General features: G+C 43.1%; 1 protein-coding gene across 2 annotated transcripts in view; it reads left to right on the top strand.

Moving 5' to 3' along the window:
• Position 1: 1 nt before the first annotated feature.
• The window catches only part of CNOT6L (CCR4-NOT transcription complex subunit 6 like), a 37,330-nt gene continuing 15,966 nt past the window's right edge, over positions 2 to 21,365 (top strand). The window contains exons 1-5 of one of the 2 annotated variants that reach the window (XM_061994369.1): positions 2 to 191; positions 19,283 to 19,404; positions 19,868 to 20,054; positions 20,507 to 20,592; positions 21,021 to 21,110. In XM_061994369.1, the coding sequence (XP_061850353.1) occupies positions 19,293 to 19,404; positions 19,868 to 20,054; positions 20,507 to 20,592; positions 21,021 to 21,110 (475 nt within the window). In that variant the 5' untranslated portion in view covers positions 2 to 191; positions 19,283 to 19,292. Of the gene's footprint in view, positions 192 to 2,685; positions 2,842 to 19,282; positions 19,405 to 19,867; positions 20,055 to 20,506; positions 20,593 to 21,020; positions 21,111 to 21,365 lie in introns of those variants that run through there. The other variant, XM_061994367.1, reaches the window with a different exon arrangement.

Below are 21,365 nucleotides of genomic sequence, written 5' to 3'. Positions count from 1 at the left end.
CCGCCCTCCGCGCCGCCCGAGCCCCGGCCCGCTTCTGCCCGCCGCCGCCGCCGCCGCCCCGGCCCCGCGGCTCCGTCCTCGGCCCGGCACCGCTCCCCGGCGGGCCGCCGCCTGCATGTCGTTGCTGCCCGCCGCCGCCGCCCCGCCGCCCTGCCGCCGCCGGCCCCGCCGCCTCGCCGCGCCGGATGCAGGTGAGCGCCGCGGCCCGACGGGGCCTGGCGGGGACGGAGCGGGGCGGGGGGGTACGGGAGCGGGCCCGCGCCGCCATGTCGGGCCCTGCCACCGCCCCGCCAGGACCGGGGCCAGCACCCGGGGCGGCAGCCGCGGCCTGGGCCGTCTCGCAAGCCTCCGCTCCGCACACACGGACACACGGATCCTTGCGTGGGGGAGGGGGCCGCGGGGATATCACCGGCGAGAGGCGGCCCGGAGGGAAACAGGGCCCCTCCGGAGGGGCTGGAGAGTGAGGAGAGAGCGGGGATCCCGGGCCCGGTGGTGGGGCGTACCCGGAGGCAGGACCGCGGGGTCTTTGGCAGCCACCCCCCGAACTGCTTTCGGGGATGCCAGCCTCACTCCGTAGCCCTGGCTGCGGGCGGCAGCAGCGGGGCCAACTGCCGCTGTGGTGTGAACCCGTTGTGGGGACAACCGCAGCCATGGGGCGAATGCGAGCTCTTAGCCCCGATACCCTCCGGGCCGGCAGCATTCCGTGATGGGACCTTCTCCTGGCGCCGTGGGTGACCCGGCAGTGCGGTCGGCGAAAGTGTTTTTGGTGAGACGTGGGTCCCATGCGAGGAAGACGGCAGGAATGTCACCAGCAATAAAAGCTGGGCTTCAAGTTCAGGTAGTGGTGCTAACCACTACCTGAAAATGCCTAAACACAGAGTTGTTATACAGTTTGGAGCTTGCTTTTTAAACTTATGTACTCTTGGTAAGTGCATTGTAGGGCTTGGTTGCTTTCTGCCCTTTTTACATCTGCACCGAGTTTTATCTGACCTTCTGAAATCTTTAGACGAGTAGCCTTTATAAGGCCATTTTTGAAACTTTGAATAGGCTAAGAATCTGCTTTGGGGAGTTAGAACTTCTCATAAGGCAGTCTGCTGATAAGAATTTTAGAAGGCCTTCTTTAAGCAATGGGGTTTGCTACAACTAAATTCATACGGGTGCCATCCTCCCAGCCAAGCACAAAGGCACTCCCCCACAACCTCAAACTAACCTGGAAGGAAAAACACCTCATCCTTAAGTTGCTCACGGTTATACCTCTTGTGTGTGTAGACATGGCTGATAATTCAAGTTATGATAATGTGTCTATTTTTAGCCTCTGCCATTCCTTTGAGATGTTTTGCCCTGGTGCTTTTTCTTTTTTTGTAAAAAAAAAAAAAAAGTGTTATTTCTAACAGCAAAATCTTCCCTGTGACACAACCCAAGGAATTCCTAGAAGCTGTATCCCAATTTGGAGGGCCAGAAAGCTCCGACGAAGGTGGAGCATGGCCTTTACAAACACAGCACTGACAGCGATTTTCTTTCTGTGTTGTCCCTATCAAAATAGGAAGTGGTGGTGAAAGTGGTACTGACAAATGTTGCTCTTCCTAAACACAGCCCGCTTTAGGTACGGCCACGTGCTGGCGGTTCCTCACAAAATCTCAAGGCAGGCTTTACATTTGAAGTTTACTTTGTGCTGTGTGCAAGTGCCGCAACCTGACCAGACTTCCTGTCTCTAGCCCTTCTCCTTTCCACAGCCCTGTGCTTCGTACGGCTTTATTCATTATTGAACGCAAGCGGGTTTAGAGGCACTGAAGCTTTTGCCTGTAGCTTTCCTTTTCCCCGTGGAGGGTGGTGGGAGTTTATTTACAGCTTGATTTTGTAATTTTGCTCTAGAGCAGATTGGCCAGCACATGCTTTTGACATCTTGGTACTCTATGCTCTGGAATAACGATACACATCACTGTACACACAACCTGCAGTATCGTGTCAATTCGTCCAAACAGAACTACTGTTTGAGCGTCAACTCGGGCGTTAAATCTCCTTGCCCGCTGTCTTCAGAGATGACTGAAGGTGACAAAAGCCCCATTACAGTTTGACTGTTCAGTTTAACTGAATGGTGGGAATTCTGCAGTGCTTTGCTCTCGTTAAACACTTTCAGTTTCATTATTTTCTTACTATGAAAAGTAAGAGTGATCTACTCAGAATGCTAAGTACGGCCAAATTTAATTTAGTCTGGTTTATCTTTTTTTTCCTTCCAGGGCCTCTTTCAAATGTAGTTTGTGTATTTAATTGAAGGATAAAGTACAAATGACTGTGAGATATCACCATGTTCTCGAGATAAGTTTAGGTTTCTCTTGTCCTCGGAAACCACAGCGTTAACTTGTCAGCAGCACAGCAGTAAGACTACCCAGCATCAGACTGTTAAAAAAACTTAGTCTGGCAGCAGCATGAAAACCACAAAACTTTGCAGATTCATTTTAGTCATTGTCGAGTTTCGCACCAGGTCTATATGGCAAACTTCTGCTGGCACAGCTCTGTCTGCGAGCTCTGTGACGAAGTGTGACCCGTGACTGACATAGCTGTGCCAGCAGAAGTCCCAGCTGCAGAAGCAGTTATCTGCAAAAGCGCACTTTTACTGATATAGCTTGTTTTCGTTTTTAAAGGGTGTTTTTCCCTGTCCTGGTAGCAGTGCTGCTGCCAGTAAAGCAGTGTGCTCCCAGGGATGTAGTGTAACCAGACATTTATTTTCCTGGCTTGGAAGGGACAACAGGTCAGGGTGTATTTTCTGTGTGTGGTTCTCCTCTTCCCATCCACGGTCTGTAGGAGCTTGGTCACGTTTGCGGTGGGAATTCTCTTGTGCAAGTAAGTGATGTAATGGCTGCAACTCATTTTCTTTCCATCCAAAAGTCTTTATAAACTTCCATTTCGAGTAATGAACTGGGATTATTTTTTTCCCCCTCATGTGGACTGTGGTGTGCTTCCATTAACAATCTTCTTTTTGTAAAAAGCGAGGCAGGCTTTTGACCAAGTTTGCCAAGCACATTAATATTTAGCTTACACACCAGTTTTACAAGAAATAAGCCAGAAAGCAATCCCAAGGTGTGTGTGGACTCCAGTAGTAAAATGAAAGCACTGCTGGAGAAAATTTAATTAATTTCCACACTGGGACAAGTCTTTACTTAATTGAAATCTAAAACACTAAGAATATAAGCTTGCATTTACGTAATCATAGTAGCCAGTGTCTTTTTTTTTTCAGAGTCAATGTGCACAAATAGGGACGTGTATTTTTTTTATTATTATTATTATTAAAATCTTTCTGAGTGCATTCTGTTTTGAAGTGGTAAAATTAGTAATATGCATGATTTTAGTAGAAACTTTAAGTGCCAAAAGACACACACCTACTTAGATCAGCTTTAATCCGTTGGACACTTTTGGGTTACTTGGGTTTAAAGCTTTAAAGGGGGAGATAAATAAGAATAAATGGCTTGCTTATTATTTATTGGAAAGAGCTTTTGGGGTGCTAAAAGGGCACTTGAGACAGTGATGTAACTTGATTTGCAGAATGCTGAGAAAGCAAATGTGATGGTATAGCTTAGTTGTTTGGGAGTCTAAGATTTGAGAAAACTTTAAAAATTAAGTTAAAATATGCCTTAGGCATATTTAGACTCAGGAGGATTTGCTGAGATTTGCTACTTTGGAGCTTTAAATGCTAAGCCTCTCGTAATTTTCTTTTTCCCTGAATTCTGTGGTTCTCATGATGATAGCCTGTAATCAGGACTTGGGTACTTGTTACTTGCTTTCTTCAGTTTGACAGAGCATTTCTCCTGTCTCAAGCAGATTTCCTAGTGCCATAAAGATATAGATGGCTGTACTCTGCATTTGTCCATGTCCCCTGTGTGTTGCTGGTGGCTCATGCTAGGGGAGCAAGCAGTTCTAACACAGCTCTTGGGACTCCCAGCTGTTAGGTTTTCCCTTGCTCAGAGAGGCTGTGTAGAAATGGTGACGAAATCCAAGAGCTGTGCATTCTCCTCCATTTATCAGTTAATGTACATGTCAAAACATGCGGCAAGCTGTTTTGATGGTGCAACTGTCCCAGCTGAGATGATTGAACTTTGCCGGTGCCGGAAGGGAAAGTGCTGCTTTGCTCCCAGCCCTGCCACGCATCAGACCCTGTGTTGAACCAGTTATGCTTGCTGACCTGACAGTAGATAGATAAACAAAAGGAAATGGAGGCTACAGGGTGTTAATGTATTTTAAAAGTGGCAGTTCTTAGATCAGCAGTAGCAGTACTGTATAACTTCAACTTTTGATTAATTCCTTGGGTTTCAATGATCTGTCTGATGGAGTTTCTCTATCTCACTTGTAATGATAAACGAAAGACTGTCTTAGGATGTTCCTTTAGCAGATGACAGTGTTTCTGGAATTCTCTTGCTCCCCTTACCAATTTTTCAAGGTTTACACATCTCAGGTCCATGTCAGGATTTACAGAATCCATTTATGCCTCTTTCAGGAGTGTCCTGGAAGAGATCTCAGAGCAGGGTGCAGAGAGGACCGTGTAAGGCCTTTAGCTGAACATGTAAACTGACTTTGTTTGAAACTGGGTAAATTCACAAAAGGGCTATGTCACACCTGCCTGCAACAGAAGACTTTCTCTCTGAAGTTTGAGAGGTAGTAATTGAATGTATGATTAAAAGTAGGCAAAAATATGTTTTATGATGTTCCACAAGAAACAAATTTTATCCCTTTCAAGGGGAGACATTAAATTAGTGCTGATAAAAGTGCTCCAAGATAAAGAAAAAGCAGCTCCAAGCAATTTTAGCTACAACTCACATGTGGTCAGTGAATACTGAGATTTTTTAAGCTATACGAAGTCAGCACCCAGGACCAAGGAACAGAATTCCATTTAGCCATTGCATGTCCAGCACACAAGTATTTTAACTAAAGCTTGTAACCTGCATGTGTACACAAGGAACAGATAAAGTTGTGTGTGCTCACCCTTACTTCGGCGTTTCCTGATGTAAATAATTAATAGCATTTTATGATTGCATGGCATGGTACCTGATTATTCTTAGCATTTATCTAAATGGTTTCTTGTTTCACCTTCTGTTTGCCTTTAAAGGGGCTTCATGTTATTTTCTGAGAAAGGTATATAAAATGAGATTAAAAGGGCCGTAGGACTTTATCTGCAGATTTCCTGGTATGTGAAGTCTGTGGTATAGGTACATATTTCAAATAAAGTTAACACTGCATGTACGTTGTCTGCAGGCAGATTTCACAGATAAGCAACACATTCTGTTAACAAAGGTGCTCAGACCACCTACAACAGCAGCAGAGAATTAGATACTCTTGCCATTTTTGTCAAAACTAAACAGGTGGGTGAGAACAACAGTAAAAGAGCCAGAGGAGAGGAAGAAGAGGGATTTTTTGCTCATTGCCTCACTGCTGCAAGCATGTCAGGGCATGCTTGTGACACTGATGGTTAAAAGTGGTCATGTCAAAAATAGCGATCTTGGGATCAAAACAGTGACAATACTGCCTGCCTCCAGTTCAAATAGGTCCACTGAGGGAAAAGTCTAGGAATAAAGATGTACTTTCTGGTACTTTCTGAGTCCATGAGATGATGGATCTTCAGAAGGTGTTTTAGTTTTGGAGGTTTCCGCATCGCCACTAGCAGCTTGATGATTGGTAAATCTCTGTTTACAGACACCAATGGACCTTCAGAGCACCCTGCCATCATCCCTGCTGCTGTGAGTCAGGATTATTTGTTACCCTAAATGAAGCGTAAAGGAAAACCTATTGTGCCCTCATCTAGGAGCAGGAGGAATTTTTATGGCTGGGAAACCAGCAGAGGCAGCTCTCCTCTGAAGAGCCTGTGGGCCTTTGCCCTTCCCTGGTTAAGCATCCACCTGTGCTTAGCTGTCCACAGGCAGTTTGAGTGAGGAATGCCAACCAAAGCTCCCAACTAAGGGTCTGTTATCCTGGCCATCCGTTCTTCCACAATTACTACTGAAAGTCAACAGCTCCCCTGTCTCCTACTTAAAACCACCTACAACTAAAACCAAAACCACAGTTAAATGCTTTTTAAAGGCAAGAAATATTCACAGGCTGAGGCAGACCTGCAAGTTGCAGAAAATAAAGGAATGTTTAGCCTTGTGTTGCTGTGGAGGGAGGTTTTGTCATTCACTTTTAGGATAGGCAGGGAGAAGGTGGTCTTCTCAGGAAAGATGGGAGAAAAAGAATTGCTTTCAGCTTAGCAATACACTTGGTACAGCTGTAGCATGTGTAACTGTATACATGCTACAGACAGAAGTGATATGTAGCCTTTGCCTTATGGGCTCTCGGGACTGAAAAGGAAGCTTCCTCCATGGAAAAAGTGGCTTTTGTTGTCATCTTAAGACATTTTGATAACTCCATAAACCTGCCTTACTGACAGATCATTTTGAAAAAGAGGTTTTTATGGACTGCTAAGCAAAGTTTTGTGAATGCTACAGATGTATACCTTAGGGTAGATTTGAGACTCAGAAAGCCTCTCCTGTTTTCATTTCTTTAGCAAATTTCTTCTGAGAGGGACATCTGAGCCTCACAGTGGGAGCAAAAGTGGAAAGTGACCCCCTCTTTTTTTCATCTTAGCTTTGGTGTGAGGGCCCATTGGACACTTTTTTAGTTCATTACATTTCACAAGTAGGAAGATAACTACAAAACACATCTGCTGTTGGTCTAGCTGTTAATAACAGTCAGGAAATGTAGATTGTGCTCTAGTTTGCTGTTTACCCTTTAGGGCAGCTGAATGAATCGACTGGGTAGTTTTCCCCTGCTTTTCAGGAATGCTTCCATCTGACTGAACATCTTTTGCCTTCTAATCACAAATTAGTTTTGCTTTTTTTTTGCTTCCTAAGGAATCAATCTAAAGCCTCTGTAAAAAGGTTCTGGCTTGGCTTTAAGTACATATAGAGAGAAGTATGTTGAAGACTTCCTTGGGCAGATTTCTAGCTGGGTTTTGTCCATGGAAAAAACTCACAGGAAAATTGAGAAAGGAGGAAAGCAAAAAACACACTGTGTATGCTTTGCTGCTGTTACCATTCTGTGTTTTGTAAATAGCAGAATAGAGAGGTCCTGCAAGTTTTCTCAGCTCTGTGGCCTGCAGCCGTTCCTGCTCTTGGTGCTTAATGCTATGATTTCGTGGCCTAAAAAGTTATTCTGTGGATGGAAAGGTCTCATTCAAGCAGTTGTAATATACTTTGTCTCTTCCATGTAACCTGGGGAGTTTTGTCTTGGGGAATGGAGGTGAACATACACCTGAGACTTGCTTGTTGTATGTACTCATGTGAAGTCAAACTTCCTGGTGACACAAGGTGTGAGGTGTATCTCCTTCAGATAAATGTCTTATCTTGAGTCAGCCTTGACACTTGGAGAATATCTTTTGCTCTTCTTGTTGCTTCAGGCCAAGTGCTGGAGCAGAATTAGAAGGCACAGAGGAAAGTGTAGGGATGTCACCCAGTCATCTATGGGGAGAAAAACAGATAGGAACTGCTACCAGGGCTGTAAAATGCCAGTGTTTTCTGGCCCTTTTGGAAAGAGTCAGTTCACTAGCTTCTTGTCAGAGTACGTATCAGTATGCACTGCTCAGCCCTTGCACATGACAGCTGCTGCAAGATACAGCTACCTGCTCATACAGGTAGGAAACTTAAAACTGATTTGCAAGGGATATAAAAGCAGAACAGGTGTCAGAAACTCTGCTTTCCAGGTAAAAGAAAACATTCTTTTTCGCATTTTCTTCAGGAGACCTGGAACTTGCAGCTCAAGGCAGGAAAAGGCCATTTGGAGCAGTGCTGAATGTCATTCCAGAAAAATGCTTACTACTTTCTCTGTAACTTAAAATTCAGTTTGTATTTATTCTGTTACATGAATTTATGACTGGCCCTGGAAGTGGGAGAGAGCTAGCACAGGATGAATTATCCACCCAGCAGAAGTTTCCAATTGTGAACGCCTTTCCTCTAATCCCTTTTTGTTTTGGAAAGTTAAGAAGGCAAAAGGAAAATGGGGCCAGACAACTTCTCACATACCAGAATATAGTCACAAGTGCCAGGAAGAGTTAAGTTCAGATTGTCAGGTGGCCCAGCCCTTGGTTTGCCTTTTTTTCCTCCAGACGAATTATGTCTTACCACTGGGAGTAGTTCAATGTCTAGGCACATTTTTGTACCTGTGCAATGATCCTCTTCCTTCTCCTAAGCCTGGAGTGAAAGATTGTTAGGGAGAGGAATTTATCCTGTAAATAAGGAATATTCGGAGTGGACTAGAGAAGGACAATATATTAAGTATTTGGGACCTGTGAAAAAGGGGTTTGGTTTTCTAATATTACTAAGATCTCTTTGAAATGTCTCAGATTACAAGGTTATATAGCCTTTTTGCAGACTTACATAGTAAAGCCTGAGTGAGGCTATGACCTTAGAATACCCATTTCATTCTTTGATGTATTTTTCTGGTATATGGCTTGACTTGAGGATGGCACAGTGTAGTTCTGTGATGAACTGCACGATGTTTGTCTGTTCACTGTGATAACCCTGAGGTTCTGCCAAACTAAGGTCCCCATGCATGTAAAGGTGGAACCATTTCTTTTTAAAGTAGATGGCTATTTATTTCATGGCAGCTTCAGGTATGGACAGAACAACCCCAGACATGTACTCAAGGAGATGAGTATAACTCAGAAGTATTTCTACTTGGAAAATTACATGTTTTAAGACCTCAAGCTGTCAACAATGCTACAGCATTCCTGAATCCATACCTGCCTCTTCCGCATACCCACTGTGTCTGTGCTCTTGCTCTAGGCTCCATTTCTGTAGAGCAACCGTGTGCGTGCAACTCAGCAATAAGTGACGCGTGTTCAGACTGGTGCTTCAGACTATATTTCCCGTCTTGAACTTCCTCCCAGAGATCATGATCTTCTTTGCAGGTTTATACAACACTTAGCATCATGAATTCTTGGCCCTTCTTGCAGCATCTCAGTGCCCTGTAAGCGAGCATTTGTGCCGCAGCTCTTCCGACGGTGCCCAGTGGCTTGCATAACTCCGAATCTGCAGCAAGGGGCTGTGACCAAAAGTCACCGTGATGGGGAAGGACAGGAGACCACAAGGAAGCCTTTGCAAATGCAGACATTAGGTAACTCCCAAATAAGCTAGCACTTGATAGTTTAAGGAATAACAGAAAACTGAGCTATTTGAAAAACTCTAGCAAAAATTGCCAAAAGTATTGCTTGGTTAGGTAATGCACACCCTTCAATGAAATCCCTTCAAGTGGCTGAAGAGAGGAATGCACCCAAGTTCAACCTGTCTTCTGGCAGAGGAACAGGCGCAATTCCTGTCAGCTCTTGGCCATGACCTGCCAGCAAATGTAAACCTCAGGGCTTGTTCCCATATGGCCTCCTACTCTCTAATAAAATGTTAGAAGGATCATTCTGGGAAACATAATTAGTCTTCTGCTAATTGTGTTTTAGAGGCAGGATACCTGCTGCATTGGGTAGCATCTTGACCTACCTGCAGATCACAGCTCTCCTATGCCTTGTTGTGGTCATATTTCATAGATGCTCATACTGAATTAATTAACCTCCAGATATCTGCATCTCTCTTTTCTGTTAGAGGTGAATTTCCTGGTCATTCAAAGATTATTTTGAGCTACTGTTGCTGTAGTTTCTCATTTACACCTTGCTGGAGTGCAGCTAGATGATGTTACATAGATTTTAACACTATGACAACATAGATTTTAAAACAATCTAGTGCTTGGAAGTTGAAGTTTGCTGTACATGCACACAGAAACAATTTGGATAATCTGATACAGAAGCAGCTGAACTATCCATATCCAAATAAAATGCTTTTCTCAGGCTACCAGGCAAGCTTTTTTACTTCTTTGATTAAACAAGTACAGAGGAGGTTATTTTAAAGAGATCGCTTTTCTTTCCCCTCCTTTTTTGAGCATACAAGCCTAGCTGCTTTGAGCACTAGTGCAGCATCCTATAGCTGTTGAAACTGGGCTGTAATATGAAAAGGTTGATTTATTGTGCCAGCAGTGGCAAAACAGTTTCCACTATTGGGGTGTACTTTTTCCTCTGGCTTCTTTTCTTCGCCCCTTCTTTTAGAATCTTGAGCTTTGAGTCATCCAAATCTATCTGTAGTTGAACAGGGCAGGCCTTGTAACTTTCAAGCTATTTGAAATAAGTTTTATGGTCGCACATTTTCCTGATGTTAATTATTGCAGCAAAGAACAGATTGTGAGTGATAAGCTGACCATTATCTTTCAATCAGAGAGTGAGATTAGCTCAAGTGCTGTTGTGCTTTGCCTATTTTCTTAAAGCATTGGCAGCCTCCCACTTAAAGGGCAAGATATCATCGTAGCCACAGAAATAATCTCATTTATTCTTCTCTCCTGGCACAAATTTTTCTTTGAAGGATGAAAGGTTATTGATGATTTGAACTGTATTTTAAATAAAGGCAGAAGTGTTCATTGAGAAGACTGCTTCCAAGTTGCTGCAGTGGCATGCATGAATTAATAATTCTGGTGTAGTTTTGCTCAAAAAACAGGTCGATAGCTGGCTTGTCTCCCATTATTGATCCTGAGGAGCTGAATGAGACAAGGTGTTGGCTTGGGGCAACCTGAACCAGGTCTTTATCATTTCTAAGTGAGTGACTGAATGAGCTGAGGTGTCAGATTAGGTTTGTCAATAAAGCAGCTCTTTGCTGAGTGGCTCAGAGGGATCTCTCACACCACAACATGGTAAGCTTACTTAGCTCTTGGTGTTGAGAGTTTTCTGTCTCCTCGGTCCTATTGCTGTCAAACCAGTACTAAGAAAACCTCCTGCTTTACATTGCAGCCACTCACAGCTCCTTTTCTTCTGTGCCTACAGCCCAAGACAGCATTTTGTCGATGCTTCCTACTGATCCAGCATTGGCTGCTGCTTTCCCCAGACTCCGGGGGACTTCAGTTCCTAATCCTTTAAGCCACTCTGTCCTGCATCTCATTAGAAGACCAGTGCTCTCCAGGGGAAGGGTCAGCATTGCAAATGGGTCATTGCTTTGAACCTGCACTGGGATACTGATGTAAATAAATGTACTATTTAAACCATCCCTCTGGGGGCTCCTAATTAGGTTTATTTACAGACTGTCTGTTGAAATTCTTCTTGCCCTGTAACAGATCCCTTGTATGTGTTTCTGTGAAGCAGAGTTTTGCTTTTAAGGAGCTACCTACGTTCTATCTGTATGTAAACTAACCCCTAAGAGGTACTTTGAGAGCTGTAAGTATAAAAGGCATCTGCAGACAAACACAGGTATTGCTCTGTGACTTGATGCAGATACTCAAGAATTGCCATGTACAAGAGAGGTAACAGTTAACTACAGCCCAGGTAACAGGACAGAAACTCTTTTTTTGGACTAAAGATTGAAATGCCTACCAGATACGGGAATCGGAAATATCAGTGTAATGCTACATACTTTGCAGTAAGTAGTTCATCTGTTCTTGTAAGTGGGAGCGTGACACAGAGGAAAAGGAAGGGTGGAAAGCTGGATATTCTTGTGTTACCTGTGATTTAAGAAAATACTCTGTACTTCGTTTAGAGGGGATGAGGGGACAAGGGGAAGTAACTAGTGGGTGTATGTTAGTAGGACAATTAGCATTTCCATCAATTGAGTGCCAGTTGGCCCTAGAATTAGTCAAATACAGCTCGTTCTCTCCCTTCCCACTCCTCCCCTTGGCTTTTGCTGCCTTTTTTTTTTTTCTTTCAGGGTTTGCTTCTGACTCTTTTATGCCTTTCTGGGCTTTTATGGTCTTTGCTGAAGCGATAACATGAAGCCCCCTGGGATCTCACCACCACAGTTGCATTATATTATTCCCACTCCCAACTTGAATTTCCCTATGCTCGGGCTTGATCCATACATCAAGACAATCACAGGAGGCGAGCAGCTTGACAGGATGTGGTTGCTGAGCACTGCTGCAGCTGGTCACACGTCTTGTTTTGCTTGCCTTACAGGGGCCCACAGCACACGAGCAGCTCCATGGCAGCTGAGCTGCTACCCCAGCCAGTGTGCCAGGCATAGCCAGTTCCTTACTGGAAAGGGAGAAAGCTGCGTAGTTAAGGTAGCAGTGACTGTGTTTTCAGTCCCTGGAAACAGTCCCTTTGTAGAACAGCCTGTAACAGATCCCTGTGAACTGCTGCACCTCTCACACAATGAAGAAATTGCTAACAAGCAAAGAGGGGATTTTGTGTGAAACTGAACATGCAAAACTTAAATAGCTTCCTCTTGCTCAGCCTAATCCAAGTACCACATGGAATAAAAAAATAGAGTAAGGTTTGGACAAATTCCATCGTATTGTTTCTGTGCTTGTCGTTGACATGTCCTTTTCACCACACTTCTGGGTTTGCTAGCTGCAGTGTGTGAGTATAAGCCCAAAGTCCTCCATGCAGGTTCTTACGGGGTTGTCAACACTCCGGGAAGGACTGTAACACCTGGCCAATTGTCAACCAAGTTTATCAAGCGGTAATGCTTTCTTCCTGACCCTGAAATTACTCCATGAAGATGGATGGAGAGGCCTTCTCCCTCTGCAACCTTCTTCTAAACCTTGTGGATGGCTGAGAGTTTCCCTTAACTATGGCAAAGATAAAACTGAGGCAGGGGCAGCACCGTAGAATCTCTTCCCTTTTTCTCAGCACAAATGTGCCTCCTGACCAGTTAGAGCTTAGGGAAACAGCTTTTCATCCTCTCAGCATCAATATAGAGTTCCCACTACTCAGGCCTTTCCAGTTCTGCTTATTTTACCTACATAAACTGTAATATAAAGCTGTAATCTTGGAAAGAGATATGCTTTGTGATAGGTACAAGGAAGGACTGTGCAAATTACTTCTGAAGCTTTTTTTGTTGAAATATTTTCTACATCTAATATTTATTATGTAGAAGTGATAGCAGTTTTATTAATATGTTCAGCTTGCAATATGTGTGGATAATTCCTAAAAATTTCAAGTTAAGGAATTTAAGTACTGAACCTAAGAACAACGAAGCTGTATTGAGCACCTTTAGTTTTAGGTGTAAAACTGATATGGTTCAAGAAGAACTCTGTATTACCTTGCCCTGTGCATTATTTTTTTTCAGTTGTACTTCTGGACTTTGTAATTTGTTTCTAGCTCCATGATGCTAAGCTTGAAATTTTAGTTGTGCTTCCTGAAATTTCACTTAAAAATTCATCTTTTCCTTTGTGGTTTATTTCCACTTACTAACTAGCCTCCTGATGGTAGAACACTTCTTTGTGTCCAAGTACTATCTATTTATGTACATATATTATACTTTCTTCACAGATTGTTTGAAACCTCAGTATTTGGAAGGGACAGTAACAAAATGCTTAGTTTCTCCTTTTAATAAAAAACTGTGATGAGGCATTTTTATTTGTTTCACTGGTACTCTCTATTCCCAGTCAGGTTACTTGGAATAAGAAACTGAAAAGAGACAGTACCTTTGTTGGCAGATTCACAGTTGCTTGATAGAGAAAGCCTATGCAGAGGTGATTGGATATGCTCCTGCAGGAAAGGACAAAGAAGAAAATTCAAATCCAAGCTAAAGGCTACCAAAATGCCCCATTCATATTTTTGTGCTAGTACATATACACTGACATACTAGGTAGTTTGCCTTAAGCTAACACATACGTACATACTCTAGTATTAGCAGGGTTGTTTTTAAAATCTCCTTAACATCTTCTTAAACAATCACCTTATTTTCTGAGTCTTCATCTCCCTCTCCCAGGTCAGTTTTGGGATTTGTGAGTTTTGGCTGTACTTCTCCTTCAGCAGGCTGAAATGGGGAGACTTTTGTCGTATACTCCTAGAAAAACAGAGCACGGATATTACAGAGTAGCCTTCCTCTCCTCCCTGTGCAACCATTTAAGTCCTGTTGACAAAATACAGGGATAAAAATGGCTCTATTTTCCAGCTTGTGGTCCAGCTTTCCCACGTTAACTAACATGTGCCTGTGCACATACACACGCACGCACACACTCTGGCCTCCTCAGCCAGCAGGATTTTTCAATCCTGGAAGGGATCACCATATGGAAGTGGATGGACAGTAAACTGTTATTGCACTGAGGAAGGAGGAGTGATTCAGGTCTGTCTGCTGGATAGCTTTCAAAATGCTTTGGCAATTTGACTCATCTATATACAGAGACTGAAAAATGAAAAAAATACCCTCACAAAGAATGTCTCTGCTAGAGGCAAGGAGTTTGAGTTGTGCCAACACATCCGTGAACACAGGGCTGAAGTAAGATGAAGTTGCAGCTCTTTTCGATTTGCGTCTTTGTTAGAAACAGACAATTCTTTTATGCACTGAGGTATGAAACTGCTTAAACAGAACACCGTGTTGTAGTCACTGTAATTTGAGAAATGCATCTTTTAACCTCTCTTAGGAAGGGACTGGTTATTACTTTGCAGCAACACATAATTCTGAGAGACTTAGACCTATCTGGCTTCCAAGTCTTCCTGCAACATAGATGCCAAATCATCTGGACAGCTTTGAGAAAATTTTCTATTTATGCTGAACATACCTTAAGCCTTCTGCTTGATGAAGAATGTTTGCTTTCAGAAAAAGAGATATGACTTGTTTTAAAATGATAGTGATGCAGTTCATCTCTCTTAGTGACCCTGAGGTGGTACCTTTGGTGTGTTTAGATGTGCTGGGTAGAGATTTTCTACATTCACAGTTGCTGCTGATTTCCCCCATCCATACAAAAAAAACCCAAACAAACAAAAAAACTTTTAATCGCTAGCAGAGTCCCTTTCTGTTTGTTTGTTTTATGTTAATACAATTTTTAGGGCTGATTTCAGCTTCTCCCTAAGAAAAAATCACAGTCTTTTATTTCATACTGCTAACCACATCCTCTCTATCTCTTTTCTCCACACTTGTACAATTTGGAAAGCTCTTAGTTTTGTACAGAAGAGCAGTGCTCTTTTCAGTTGTTACCTGGTTTCTTGAAACTGTGAGTGCAAGAAGCTCCTGTTGTTTGGTGCCTAAAACTGATGTCTTCAGAGCAAAAGCCTGTGGTACAGCCCAGTAGCTCAGGACTTTCTTCTTTGACACACTTCACATTTTCAGTACTGCTACATTATTCCTTTTTGAGGCTTTAGTTGATAGTCAGTGAGCCCCATATACAAAAAGCAGCAAATAATATAAATAAATAAATAAGTAGGTTTTTAAAAGCCAGCTCCAGATCAACTGCCTGCAACACTTCCAAACCAAGTAATCTTACCCTAGTCCTTCTGATATGCAGCTGGGCTAGAACTACTTAAGCTCACCTGGGACCATATTTAAGGTTTCAGCTGAGTAACTCTGCTGTGCCAGCCATCTCTAGGCTTTCGAGGATGGACTTAATAGCCAAAGAGTTAGTGCATAAGCATGATATGGTTAGGAATCCCCAGATTTTGGAGTTTGTTCAGAGCATAAATTCAGTTCTTGCTAATGCACTGATGTTCTTATATGAAGGTTTTATTTGTAGTGGAGGGCAAGTTTTAATAGCATCAACATTTTCCAGGGGAACTCTTTAATAGAAAAGGCATCAAGAATTTTTTTGGGGGAGTCACAATTAAAAAGTAAAGAAACTGAGTCCACATATTCTGCATATTTAACTGAGTTTTAGCAAAGGCTTTGCTTGAACCCACAGGGTGCAACTCTGCAGCAGCTCAGGCTGACCTAAATCAGTACTACTTCAGTTCCCACGTCTCTGGCTGGGTCTTCCTGCTTTGTTCCTTGCAACAGCACTAATATGCATCCAGGTTTGGGGTTGACTGAATCAGGGAACTCAGTGTAGCTCCCTAAAGACCAAGCAAAAATAGGTTGGGATTTTTGGATATTGGTTTAATTCCAGGACAAGCAGAGGAGGAGATGAGAATGAGAGGAGTTGGGCAGAATTCATTTTTGCTTAAAAAAAAATACATCTGGTGGCTTTTAAGTCTTGCTCAACGTTGCTTTTACGCAGAAGGAAAAAAACCAACTGATTTAGGTTTGTTTTCCTTTTTCTGTAACTGTGGAAATTACACTGATGCTTGTTTGACTCACCAGTATTTCAAAATAATATGAAAGTGACTAATGTATGAAAAATGTGTGTGTCGTTTGACTGGCAGTTCAAGGCTCATTTCATTGGAGGGCCTCTGACTGCCGCAAATTGCTTTAAATTGTTAGAGCACTTCTTCTAATGAGCAATATTTCACCATAATTTAATTGGGTTCCCTTCCAAGGAGGAAACTGTAATTCTGAAGGGTTTTGATGGTGTCACCCGGTCAGTGGTCATCTCCTGGCTTGCGGGCGGGTGTGGACGACTATGGGGTGACTCAATGGCCTAACCATTGGGGTTTTAGAGACTTCATCACCAGACCCCAGGATATTTGTCCAACTTCTGCCCTGTTGCAAGGGGTGAAGCTGCTGGGATCTGGCAGTGGGAACAGTAAGCCTCACTCCTCAGCAGCTGGAGAAGACCGCTGCCACTTCAGGCCTTTGAATCCCTGGACTGAGCCCTCCTGAGCTGTTAGCCATCTGTGTCTGGCTTGCGATGAAATAGCAAGCAGAAATAAAAATAATTTCCTGCTTGCTTTTTTAGCTGGAAATGGACCTTGAGAAGCACATAGGAAGCAACCATGGCCAAAGCTTTTGCCAGCAGTAGACAGGGCAGCAAGGAGTTTCAGTATCTGGAAACTGACATGTAAATCTGCCTAGATCTGATATTACTGTAACATTATGCTGTAGAAAACAAGAATGTAAAGACCTGGTACGCACAGTATGTTTCACAGAGCACTCACCCAAATGCTGATGCAGAGTATTAGACAGCCAAGTTTGTGATGTCCTAGGTCCAGATGTGATAGAAGTGTGGACTGTTTTAAGATGTGACAACTCAAAGAGCAAAATGAGACTTATCCTCTGTCATTTCAAATGTTTAGTGATTAAGATTTAAAGATCAAAAAACCCTGCCCTCTGCCATAAACCCCTAATCCTTTGTTGGTATTCTGCTTTATTTTCAGATAATAAAATCTGATTTTCTATTAAAGGACTGTTGTAGGAAAACTCTGTGACAGTAATGTGGCAGTTGTACTTGCTGCAAAACTGGGTTGCTGCTTTTGGCAGACAGGCTCACTCCGTTTGTGCTGTGTCTGCAATACTGGGGTGGTGGGCTTGAGTTGAGCATATATCTTGTAAAATCTGTATTGAGTAGCATGCTAGAGAATATACTGGGTGCTACTTGAGGCAATTAGGCTTTAATACAATGTGCAGCAGCATGGCAATGTGTTTCCTCATGGGCACTAGGACTGAGACTATGCTCTCAGCAGCTGCCAGGGCTTGCAAGCTCTCCCAGTGGTCAGGTGCTGGGCCCCCCCCGGCCTCAGCAGCGATTCACGGCTCTGCTGGATGTCTCTGGGCTGTTCCAGAGATCTGGCAAAGTCCAAGAGCCCTGTCCAGCCTCACTGGAATGTGAATTAGTTTCATATGCATTTAAAGGCAAGGGTGTCTGGGAGAAAAGGTGAAATAGGGCTCCTGTGGCTTGCAGCAGGGACTGTGAGGAATCTGTTCGTGGGGCTGAGGCTTCTCTTTGCTTCTGCATGTGAATGTATTTTACAGTGAAGATAAATCCAGCACTGGAGATTTAGCCCTCCCAAGGTATAGCCTGTAACTCTGTTTGTGGCAGGAAGTACCATTCCTGATTTTGGGGTTCTGAAGCAAGTACTGAAGGATTTCAGGTCTAATTCTGTGTCCTTAAGTAATTCATTTCATTCATTGCTTGGAATTGAATTGCTACAGCTGAGCAGCATGAGCGCAGAATCCTCTAACCCTGTAGGCTTTCCTTGCCGTGTGACTTCACCTGTAAATAGAAGTTGGCTATAATTAGACCTGGGGCTTGCATCTGCCCTGTGCTTGCAGCAGGGAGCCTTAGTTCAACGTGAATGGAATTTCCTTGGGCGTTCATCGGGAAGGAAGCACCAGACCTGTAACTGAGACCCTTCACAGGGAACAGCCGTGGCAACTCCTGCTCCTGTGCAGTGCTGGAACACTGTTCTGGCTATCTGCACCAGCTGGAAAGAACTACAGTCCTTCAAGCTCATAAAGGGGACATGATCTTTTAGTTAGACTACCTGAAAAAAGCCACCTGAACTAGTCTCATATTCATCAGAGTTTTCTCTTTTGTTAGTTCAGCAAACCATATGAGTTAGAGTTGTTATAAGAGCTTCAGAGCTATTGCAGCCAGTTGTGGTAGAGATGTATGTATGAGGGGAAAATGCATGCTGTAGACCAGCTGCTTTGGATTTGTATAAAATCAAGGTTTGTGTATTTTGTATGTCCGGGGACAAAGAGACCAGTGAACAGCAAATTCAGCTTAACCATATGGTTTTAAACCAAACAACCCCTTTCCCCCCTCCCAAGCCTTTCTCAGCACAACGGTTTGGGAAGCTAGAGAAGGAAACTTCTCCCTGTGTCATCTGGAAAGTGTATGATTTTTGAACAAGACATTGGAGCTCTCTTCTGACAAGGATCTGGAAAATTAGATCAGTTGAGTTTGTGTGTGTGCAAGCTCATCCTTAAGACATGAGTGCATCTGATACTCAAGTTTTGGACTGGGCTGAAGCCCTGTACGCTAATGAAAATTTTACCTGAGCTCCCTTTATGTATTCTAGGCCATAAGGAGTTAAAAGGTCTTGACTGATACTGAGCATTGAAAAGTGCAAAACAGAAAAACTAGGAGAAATTGAAACTCAATGGAGAAGTTGAGTTAATTCCACTTCAGACTGCAATTTCAAGTCTTATATAAGTGGAGTGCAAAAGTGGGACTTTGTATTTTGAAAATAATTTCTGTAAAAACAAAGAGAAGAGCCTTCCCTTCAATCATTGCTTCCTTGTGAAAACTCCAGGAGGGAGCAATCCGTGTGCTGTCACCTTGTCTGCAGTTTCTGCACCTGGCAAATAACTCAGTGATTACATGGGTCCATGGGATAAACTAGGAAATCCAGAGGTCTGCATGGGGCAGTACGAGGTAACACTGTGGATGGCTGCAGAAGCCCAAGCTGTGTAGGAAGAAATGCCCTTTTCCATTAGGGGCCCGTATTCTCCAAAGGTCTGAGCACCTGCTTCCCTCCATGTGCTGAGGTCAGTTAGGCTGATGTCAGCATAATATTTATTGCACATGAACTCCAGGGTGTGTGTTTTTGTGGAGTGATACTGGGGAAGGTCATCTCCTGGTGGGCTAGAACTGAAGAAATGTTGTCAAGTGGCAGACGGTAACGGTTGCAATGGTCTTTCAGACTAACAGGGATGCCAAAGGAAAAATATGATCCTCCAGATCCTCGCAGAATTTACACCATCATGTCAGCAGAAGAGGTAGCCAATGGGAAGAAGTCGCATTGGGCTGAATTAGAGATCTCGGGTGAGTTGACTTGGTTTTGAATTTTGGTTTGGCATTGTTGGTGGTGCCCCAGAATTGCTTTCAGACAGGGAATCCTTTTGTGAAGGCAGTTTTTCTGGGTTGGGGGAGGAGGAGTAGCTGACTTACCAGGTTGCCTTCAAGCTTGACTGGGTCACATTCAGCCCAGTTTATTTAAAACAGCAACTCAATCGGATGCCAGTTTTTGGGTGGCACATTGGCTTCCCTAGAACTATCTGTCTCTACTCTTTTAACTGAGAGGGTTAGATAATTATTCAAAGTCTGCTGGTAGACAAGATACATGAAGGTATCTTCTGCAGGCATCCCAGAGTGTTCCAGTAAAGTGGTAAGGCTTCCACCCTGGAAATCCTACATTCTGCCATCCCCCATAGTTTATATGTGATATATGCAATTTGAGAGTACAAATCTGATGGAAGGGGTGGGGTTTTTTGCTTTTCTTTTTTAGGTAGAGTGCGGAGCTTAAGTACATCACTTTGGTCGCTGACACACTTGACCACTCTGCACCTCAATGACAATAATCTTACTCGCATTCCACCTGATATTGCCAAGCTTCATAATCTGGTTTACCTGGATCTATCATCCAACAAACTCAGAAGTTTACCAGCAGAACTAGGAAACATGGTATCTCTCAGGTGAGAGAAATTATTCTGGTTGACTTTTCAAAAATCTGTGCTCTGGGACTGGGACGGAGAATTTTATTTTGCTTTCCATTCTTGTATTTTAAATAATTCTGTAAAATTCAAGACTAAAATTCAAGACTCTAATACTGAGTTTATGGCCCTTCTTTTCCAATCTCTACAGATATATGTCTGAAAGCATGGTCTTCTCTGAAACACTCTTTGAGACTTGGTGATTGCCTGCTGTTTAAATTCTTCCTGATTTCATTTTGGGGGTTTGGTGGCTTTTTCTTCCCTAATGAAAGTATTTTGGTCATGCTTTGAAATAGGAAGATTGGCATATCTTTTCCATAATACAAACAAATTCAGGGTGAGAAGAGTCATCTTTGAAGATGAGGGGCATATAGTGCTCTAAGAGTTTTCTTCTGAAGTGATACTCATCAAAAGTGTTTGTGCATTTGCTGCAGGGAATTGCTTTTAAATAACAATCTGTTACGGGTTTTGCCTTATGAACTTGGACGGCTCTTCCAGCTACAAACCCTAGGTTTGAAAGGTGAGTTCTTTACAGTTCAGTATTCCTAGCAGTACTCTTAAATTACTGAGGGGGTTGGGCTCAAAAGCTTTCTGTATTACATCAACATTTTCTTCCAGTTGATTTGAGATATTAAGCTTGTAGCAAAAATGAACAATGCTTTTTTTTAATGCTATTAAACTTCCTTGTGAGCCTGTTTCAAATCTGTAGATAGGTGAAGAAAACCTTGAACCTACTGTATTATTGACTGAGGGAAGTCGAAGGAAGAAAGTCAGTGTGTGCTAGCTATTTCTATAGCATCTGTTACCGTGGTATGCTACAGTTCAAGTTAAGCAGCCTAAATATCTTCTGAGTCAATTTGTCTGTTCTCATTATTGCAGATTTTCTTTGCTTGGCAAGCCTTAAGAAAGTTGGGCAGCTAATCACCCAGTTGTTTTATGTGTTGGCAGGCAATCCTTTATCACAAGATATTCTCAGCCTCTACCAGGACCCAGATGGAACTCGAAAGCTACTGAACTACATGCTTGACAATCTAGCAGGTGACAGCTTTACAAATCTGATTGACAGAAGTGGTTTAAAAGCATGCATTTCTGACAATATTTACTGCTAAAACACAAATCTAAACCACTGAAAGGAGAGTGTTTTCTAACTGCTTTTGTGTTTTTGTCAAATAGTTGTACGCGCAAACATGCACATGCACACGGTGGAAGAGGCTGACATATTTTCTAAGCTTTCCCCACGTTACAGCCAGTTGTTCCCACTGTTCTGTTTTAAACTCTTCAGTTACTGAAACA

The sequence above is a fragment of the Colius striatus genome, chromosome 3 (genome assembly GCF_028858725.1).
Source record: "Colius striatus isolate bColStr4 chromosome 3, bColStr4.1.hap1, whole genome shotgun sequence".
Lineage (NCBI taxonomy): Eukaryota > Metazoa > Chordata > Aves > Coliiformes > Coliidae > Colius > Colius striatus.
The sequence above is the reverse complement of the archived record's forward strand: the minus strand, read 5'-3'. Positions and strand labels throughout refer to the sequence as shown.